Here is a 9,573-nt window from a genome sequence, read left to right on the forward strand (position 1 = left end):
CGATGCGGATAAAAGCACAGGATTAAAGTTATTAGCGGATATATCGCCCGAGGAGCGAGCGGACGCGGCTAGCGACGATTTTCAAGAGACAATGCATAATGCTTTCTCCTCGGGGGTTGATTCGTCCGCGCAGGAGCTTGCAGATCACGCCACTTGTCTTGACCAATCAGTAGCGTGCATACGGCGTCAGTGGAAAAGGATGGGGAATATCGCTCAATTTGAATTAAAATGTATAAGACATAATAGCGGAATACAGATGGCGCTAACATTCCCCCGGCCTTAAAGGGTTACCTTTAAAAAAGACTGAAAAATAGTAGTATATTTCTTAAGTAAGTAAACTATCGCATTACCGTCAATTTACTGAATTATAACTAACCTACAAACTAAAGGAAGGAGATCTAGGTTACAACTAGATCTCACTGGGTAGGTAATGGACAGAGACGTACAACAGGGCGCACGTAGCTTCCCTTCGCGGTCTTAACAGTCACAACGCGAGTTGTACCATCTTTAGCGGTATGTAACTTTTCGATGACACCTAGTGGCCACGAAAGCGGTGGTGAATTGTCATTAATGATAATAACTAACGTTCCTTCCCGTATAGGCGAAGCAGGACTACTCCACTTATATCTAGTCTGCAGCTTATGTAAGTACTCTAAACGCCAGCGCCGCCAAAATGACTGCACGAGCTTGTCGAGCAGTGTATGTCTTTGAAGCATGTTAGATGAATGTGCTTCAGGAGCGGGTAGTGACGACAATGGCACTGTGTTTAGGAAGTGCGCAGGAGTTAAAGCAGAAGGCTCAGCGGGATCGCTGCTCAACGTAGTAAGCGGACGCGAGTTTATCAATGCCTCGACTTGAGCGAGGACAGTTAAAAGTTCCTCGTAAGAAAGAATTTGTTGACCTATAACCTTAAAGAGGTGCGTTTTTATTACCTTAACCATGCTCTCCCAGCATCCCCCGAAATGTGGAGAGGCAGGCGGAATAAATTTCCAATCAATGTGATTGGTCAAAAGTTCGTCTTGAAGACGTGTGCGGTATTCTTCATTTAGAAATTTATATAAATCGCGTAAGTACGAATTAGCGCCCACGAAACAAGTGCCGTTATCAGAGTACAAGCACTGTATAGGGCCGCGGCGCGAAAGAAAACGTTTTAGTGCGGCTAGAAAAGACACCGTGCTCAAATCCGTCGCAATCTCAATATGCGTAGCGCGCGTTGTTAGGCATGTGAATATGCATAACCAAGCCTTACGACCTTTAACACCTCGACCACGTATCGGAGTGTACTGTAGAGGTCCAGCATAATCGCAACCGGTAAATGTGAACGCCTTATCTACCTGGTTCACGCGTTGGCTAGGAAGGTCTGCCATAAGAGGATAAGTTGGACGCGGACGAAATCTAAAACACGTGTTACATTTATGTATTATCTGGCGAATGGTTCGCCGAGCAGCTAAAATCCAGTACTTTTGCCTGAGTAAGGACATAAGTAGCTCTGGACCGGCATGAAGATGCCTTTTGTGATAAAATTCTACAAGAAGATCGACTACATGATCATGACGCGGAAGAATGCACGGATGCTTATAGTTATAAGGCTCGTCTGAATTTGACAAACGACCACCGACGCGTATTATACCGTTCTCATCGAGAAACGGTTTAAGTTTAAGAAGAGCGGGGGAAACATGTAAGTTATTTTTTAAACTTTGAATATCATTATTAAAATGAACAGCCTGTACGGATAATAATAATTTGCGTTCTGCGTATTCCAGATCGGATATTGAAACAAAAGTTCCTTTAGGTAGTTTCCTAAGAAACCTGCAGACATAAACGATGACGCGTAACAACTTAGACCAAGATGATATGCGCTGTGCGAGTGTATAAAACGGGGAATGCGCAACATCAACGACCACGGGATGAGAGACAATTTTTTGCTCGGGTACGTCCTCAACTTCTGTATTCTCTCTATAGGGTTCAATGGGCCACTCTGACGGATCATGGCTAATCCAGGGTGGACCACGTTTCCATAAGGGATGATCGAGAAGGGCCATTGGAGGGATTCCACGAGACAGGCAGTCAGCGGGGTTTTCAATACCCGGGACGTGATTAAAACAAGTGGGGGGAACAAACTCTATAAGTTTGGTAATGCGATTGGCGACAAAAGTCTGCCAGCGATGCGGAGAAGAATAAATCCAAGCAAGTACTATCTTGGAGTCAGTGAAAGCGAAAATATTATTAATGGGGTAGTGGGCCGAAACTGTGTCCTTGACCTTGCGAAGCAATTGTGACAGCAGAAGGGCTGCACACAATTCAAGTCTTGCAATCGAAATGGTTTTGACTGGCGAGACTTTAGACTTGGCACAAACTAATTGCACAGAATAGTTACAGCCATTGCGGACTTGCATATACACTACTCCGCCGTAAGCGCTTTCGCTAGCGTCAGCGAAACCTATTAAATTAACACTGCATCCATCCACTAATCCTAAGTGACGCGGTATAATAATTTGATTGAGCTTGGGAAGCTCGCTGCAAAACTGCTTCCAGGCTGCGACTATATGTTTAGGAGGTGCGTCATCCCACTCACACTTTGCCAACCAAAGCTCTTTTATCAAGAGCTTGGCGTACAAAATGGTGGGAGCCACAAAACCCATTATGTCCCAAAGTCGAGCTATTGTGGACAGCATTATGCGTTTGGTACACTTCGCATCAGGCAGTGCGACGTCAAAGCGAAAACTATCTTGCGATTTGTCCCAGCGCAAGCCAAGGACCTTATGCGGAATGGACTTATCGAACTCAACGTCCGGTGAAGCCTTATGAGAATCAGATAAGTGTGCGAGAACCTCCTTTGAATTACTCGTCCATTTGACAAGATCAAATTGGCCTCGCTTGAAAAGCTGAATAAGCTCTTCACAAAGCGAAATTGCGCGCGGAGTGTCTATAACGCTACAAACGATATCGTCCATAAATAAAGACTTAGAAGCTGCTAACGCAGCAGCGGGAAAATCATCGCCTTCATCAGCAATCAGTTGACGCACAACTCGTAAGGCGTGATATGGACTGGACCTAAGTCCGAAACAAACGCGGTTAAATTGGTAAACCGTTATAGGTTCATCATTACTAAAGCGGTAAAATATACGCTGGAATCTACGGTCAGATTCGTGAACGCCTATATTAAGAAACATTTGTCGACAATCAGCTGACAAAGCAATTTTGAAAAGACGAAAATTTATTATTATGTTAAATAAATCACCCTGTAGATTCGGTCCAGTATGCAAAATATCATTGATAGACTGGCCCGATGTAGTCCGACAGCTAGCGTCTAAAACTACGCGGAGTTTAGTGGAAATTTTATCTTCGCGAACTACACCGTGATGCGGAATATAATATGCGGGAACGCAGTCAGCGTTATCACTCACAACTGGGCTCAAAAAATATTTATCGATGTAGTCACGAATAACGTCATTATAAGCGCGGCGTAAGTTAGGTGACGAATTCAGTTTTCGTTCTAAACAATGAAAACGTCTGAGAGCGACGGCGTACGAATCGCCTAGCGAATAAGGGTCACCACAAAATGGTAACGCGACTATATACCTACCACTGTTATCGCGAACAGTAGTAGCGCGGAAATGTTCTTCACACTCGAGGTCCTTATGACTCATCGAGGGCGGCGCGGAAATCTCTTCAAGCTCCCAAAATCGCTTTACGAGAGAATTAATGTTATTTTCTTGAAGAACAGAACAGCAAGACGTAGTATAACGAGAACTATGTGACGTAGGCACGGCGCCCATAATCACATAACCGAAAACCGTCTCAATAGCGGGAGGTAAATTATCTTGCTCACTGCGTACTATGTTAGGTAGCAGTAAGTGCGGGAATACTGCAGCTCCGATCAAAATATCGATATTACCCGGAAGCGCAAAATCTAAATCTGCGAGAGGCAATTTCTCGAGATGAGTAAGTGCGGATACGTCCACATGAGCGTTCGGCAACATGTCCGTAATACTATCCACTATAAGCGAGGAAACATTAAAATTAATATTATTATTAAGGCGCGAATATATTCTAATATCTACGGAACCCTTACACGGTTTTTCCGAGCCACCGATTCCTGTAACTATTAAATTACAATTTTTCATTTTATTCCATAGTCCGAGACGTCGGAAACAATGGGAAGTAATAAAACTACTTTGCGACGCGCTATCTAGTAAACAACGCACGATTATCGGTGATCCACTCGTATCGTAAACAATAGCTTGCGCGGTGGCTAGAAGTATAGTACTGTTTGTGGTCTGCCGCGCGGTCACGTGCGTGCGCGCCGGCAGCGCGACGAATGTGCTACACAAAGATACTTCCGGCTGGGAATTTCTATCACTAGGCGCAGTGCACCCGGGTGCAGCGTTATCGCGATGACCTTGACCGCTAGAAACTGGATTGTTATTTATGTTGCGCGGCGAATTTTTATTAAAATGCAGTAACGTATGGTGACGCTGGTTACACACACGACACTTGGATGTGCTTGAACAATTGCTTATCTTATGTTTTAAACTTAAACAATTAACACAAGCTTCATTATCCTTAACATATTTAAATCGAGCGGTCGGAGTCAAGTTATTAAAAGCGGGACATTTAAAAAAGTGATCGTGCACAATGTTGTTGCACATACATTTAAGTAAACTATTATTATTATTGATAGATTCTGAACATGTTACGTACGACTGCGGATTTGGAGCGGAATTACCGCCTCGTAGTTTATTCGAACTATGTTTACCGATATTATGAGATGAAATATTATATGAAATATTTTGTGTATTAAGAAATATTCGAGACTGATCTCTTATAAAAGAAATGAAACTATCGAGTGTAGGTATTTTGTTATTACGCTCCGTCATTTCGAACGCACGTATAGTGTCTCGGTCGAACTTTTTCAAAGCGAGTTGTAGCAATATGAAATCTGAAAGGTCGTCTAATTTTAAGTTTTTTAAAGAGTTTACTGCCGTGACAAAGTTATTCATAAATAATTGGAAACTAGAAACTGACGCGGGTCCAGACAATTTAAGATTTAAAGCTTGATCTAAGTACGTAGATGCGAGGATGCGAGTATCCTGATACCTATCAAGAAGCGATTGGAATATTATTTGATAATTCTCAGCATTTGGTGTAACTCCTGCGAACACGGTCCGCGCCTTCGGCGACAGTTTACCTAATAAATAGTACAATCTGTCAGCGTCGGTCAGAGAGCCATTATCGTGCACAGTAGATTTAAAACTTGCATAAAAAAGCGGCCAATTGCATATATCACCGTCGAATGACACGAGCTCGATCGCAGGCAGCCTCGGCTGCATACGTACTGTATCGATGCGTGCCGCGTCGCTGGGCTTAGCGTAGTTACATTCCAAACGTGATTGTACGCGTTTAATAACGCAATACAGTTCTTCAAATGACATGTATGCTTGATAGTCTAGTTGGGAATCAGGATTTAAAGAAAGTAATTCGGCGTTATAGTCGTCCAACAATTTATGAAAATTAGTTCTAATTTCCTCTATCGTCATGCAAGAACTGAGAAATAATTCCTTATCAGCTTCGCATGACTCAGCGGTTTTCGAGCGATCGTAAATGTTTTGAATGCGCTCAAATAAAACGTTACGCTTAGCTAATAACATCGCTAACTCTTTGTTATTCAAAATAGACTGTTTGTCTTGTTTCGACACTTTCGACATTTTTAAATGTTAATATTCTATTAACGACCTTGTGAAACAAAATCTAAGTATTTAAGTACCTAAGTATTCATTTAAATGTGCGAAAAGATTAAATACTTGAGATTGCGGGAGTATAAACAAATATTATGCGGTTTTTAAATACGTACAAATTACAGCGAGCAATTTGGCGGTAAAATATATAGTACCTACTTGTATGGAAGTAAGGTACGCGATGCGGTGCGGGGTATAATATAATCCTGTGACTTTAAATGCGGGAAAAGATAATGCGGAAAAATAATAGATGCGGGGAAATATTTAAAGTAAATTGCGGTAATGCGTAATGCGATAGGTATGCGGTATGCGGTAATTGTAATTTATTAATTATAAAAGGCAACACTTTAGGCGGTTTAAATGAAGCGCTTGAAATACGGAATTTGCTAGCGACACTATAATGTTGAATTAATATTATGGATGTCCGGCTCGTAATGGACCAAAATTTATGTGTGAAAATGACGTTACCAAATGGTGCGGTCGGGATAAGATGGCCGATTTTAATATGGCCGTGTCTGGCGATTTGCGGAAATGTCTTTACTTTATTAAGCAAAGAATTAATTTAGGGTTTAGGTGGACTGTATTTCGAAGGAGAACTGGTAATCGCCAGCTCTTAATATGAGCGATATTGCTGGAAGAAGGAAAAGGGGAAAGCACGCTACCTGAGAGTTGATGACGCCGACCTCGTCTCTTCTTCAATTGTCTTCGGATGTGGTTTTGCTGCACTTCACAAATCACTATCACTCATCTATAGTTTATAGTTATTAGCGAACGCGCTCGATGCGGATAAAAGCACAGGATTAAAGTTATTAGCGGATATATCGCCCGAGGAGCGAGCGGACGCGGCTAGCGACGATTTTCAAGAGACAATGCATAATGCATTCTCCTCGGGGGTTGATTCGTCAGCGCAGGAGCTTGCAGATCACGCCACTTGTCTTGACCAATCAGTAGCGTGCATACGGCGTCAGTGGAAAAGGATGGGGAATATCGCTCAATTTGAATTAAAATGTATAAGACATAATAGCGGAATACAGATGGCGCTAACACAATGTATAATGCGTGCAGAAAATCCGCGATATTATCGTCCGCCGCCGATGAAACCCCGGGCCGAGCCGGCCCCCCCACGCCGCCCGCGCCGAATACCGCGCGCGCGGCCCTGCGCTAGTCATGAGTTAAGACAAAACAGCTGATCGGGGTGTGCCCTATACCCTAGCCCGTAGGTAGTGAATAAACCACCAATATTGTAATGATTATTAAATTACAATATTTTTCACGATTTAACAAAATGTTACAATTGATTAATTACCGTTTCTTAGGTTTTTACTCAAAAATACTCAGTTTTTACTTCCGGCCAAAAAGGAAAAGAAATCATAATTCACATCCGAATCTGTAAAAATACATACACAGTTACCTACTGCACCTATGACCTATCAATGGAAAACATACGTGATAACATTTCGAGGTCCCTGATCACCGCGGACTTGAGCCCCGCCGACACTGAAACAAGTGTTCTAGCCGAGCTTCGGACTTTTCGTCGCGAAATGCTAGACCATAACTCTTGCCTATCCGAACGAATTGACAAATGCCTAGAAAAAATTGATTTTTTCGACCGTAAAATAAAAGAATTGGAACAGCAAGTCTCAGTCATTCCGCAACTACAAGCTACTATCACTGGATTAGAGCTCCAGCTCGCACAGCAAACTCAAAGTGCAATGAAAAATGAGATAGAAATAATGGGTCTTGAAGAATGTCAAAACGAAAACCTGTCCCACATCACGATGGTTATTGCTTCAAAGATAGGCGTAAACCTCCAGGACTCTGACATTGATTGGGCTACTCGCGCTGGACCTAAGAAAACTAGCATCCTCACACAGCAAAATACGATCAATACGTCACTACCGAGACCTGTCATAGTTAGGTTTATACGGAAAAGTAAGAGGGACGAATTTGTTAAAAATGCCAAGACCCGTCGTGCATTGTCATCTAATGATATAAATGTGTCGGGGCCGAATCGGAAAATGTTCGTCAACGAGCACCTCTCGAAGCAGAACCGCATTTTATTTCGTGACGCCAGGTCTAGAGCCAAGGAAAACGGATTCCGCTTCTACTGGGTCAACAATGGAAGAATCCTGGTGTTGAATCGAATAAGGCCTCCTCTGTAAACCTCCTTTGTTATTAAAAAACATACAAGTGACAATTTGTAAGAAGTAAGTCTAAAAGTATGGCTCATATTGGCAAGATATAAAAATTAGTAAAATTAATGTTGGGAAAAGTTTATGAGATGATAATATATAGTGTTACGAGTGAACCAGTTGTATTATTTGAAGTTTAGAATCCCAACAACCAGAAGGCCACATAGAGTAGTGGTCATTTTGGTCCGGGACGAGCCGGATCATTTTGGTCCGTGAAGAGGCGGATCATTTTGGTGCTTGAAGATCCGGATTCCTGTGGTTTTTGTCCAATGCGTGGAAACCAATGCTAGATCGGCATTGAAGCGCATCACGTCGGTACTGAAGTATCAACGTGCAGCAAGGAGAAGCTGCAGTTGGTACCACTGTCACTGTAAGTGTGGCAGTTGTCACCAAGCCAAGCAGACAAGTTGGTGACAAGAGGCAGTTCCGGTGGACGGCGTCAAGGGGCGCTGCAAGTTGGACGGATCGTCGGAAGGTGTTGCCAGGCTGTCTATTCCAGAGGATTGAAGATAGAGGTCTTCAACAGTGAAACGATAAGTGTGGTGAAAAAGTTGTGAGTACATTTTACAGTCCATTTATAAAGAGAATAATCGAAGCGGAATAAGTATAGACAATTTTGAACCTTAAGTATTAGTGAGTTGAAACTTAGAAATTTTAAATAGATTTAGTACTTAGAATAATTACAGTTAAGAAATTGTGTTCATACGAGGAACCTATGCCCGATTTTTGATTTTGTATTAATTTTTCATACTTGTAAACTTTTTTAGAATTTTTTACTTAGTGAAGTTACTTACAAGTTACAAGGTTAGGACTTGGAATTCAGATATTTCTTGACACTTGTAAAGTTTCATAAGATAATGGAGGCGCTATATAAATTGCAAATAAATAAGAAGTCTGTAATTGAAAAGGCTAGAATAAATTTAAGTAAATCGCCTAAGGATAGGATTACACGTGGGTATATCAGTACTCGATTAGATTTACTTGAGCAAATTTGGGATGGATTCTTAAATACGCATAATGAAATAATTCAAACGGCTTCTTTAGATAGTCAAACAAAAGATGAATATTTTACTGATGAAATTTATGAATACGTTGAAGAGATTTACATAGATTACAAAAGTGAATTAAAGGAATATCTCGAAAGATTAGGTAGTAGTTCAGTAAAATCAGTCCAAGCCAAGTCTATTTCTAATGATAGTGTTAAATTACCGAAAATTTCTATACCAAAATTTTCTGGTCATTATTCAGAATGGCCAACGTTTAAAGATTTGTTCGAATCACTCATTCACAAGAATGAGAGTTTAGATGATGTTCAACGATTGCATTATTTAAAGGGTTTGTTGATAGGTGAAGCTGAACAACTTGTTCGACACATACCGGTCACTTCATCTAATTATGAAGAATGCTGGACTCTGTTAAAAGGCCGATACAATAATAAAAGATTTCTGTCGAACAGTTTGTTGAAGCGCTTAATGACTCAAGGTAATGTGACGGAGAATAATTCTAGGTCTGTTAAGTGTCTGTTAGACACTACGATGGAGTGTTTAAATGGTCTGAAAAATCTTGGAATTGACGTAACGTCTTGGGACATTCTAATAATTTATATAATGAGCGCGAAGTTAGACAGTGAGTCCCGCAAGCTA

At 41.5% G+C, this 9,573-nt stretch overlaps 1 protein-coding gene across 1 annotated transcript; it reads right to left on the minus strand.

Annotated features, from left to right (window-relative positions):
- Window position 1: 1 nt before the first annotated feature.
- On the minus strand, window positions 2-4,456 carry LOC121731767. The gene has a single exon (XM_042121368.1). It carries the CDS (start codon window positions 4,125-4,127, stop codon window positions 417-419), a length of 3,711 nt encoding a protein of 1,236 aa, XP_041977302.1. The 5' UTR covers window positions 4,128-4,456; the 3' UTR covers window positions 2-416.
- Window positions 4,457-9,573: the final 5,117 nt, after the last annotated feature.

Source organism: Aricia agestis, chromosome 11 (genome assembly GCF_905147365.1).
Source record: "Aricia agestis chromosome 11, ilAriAges1.1, whole genome shotgun sequence".
NCBI lineage: Eukaryota > Metazoa > Arthropoda > Insecta > Lepidoptera > Lycaenidae > Aricia > Aricia agestis.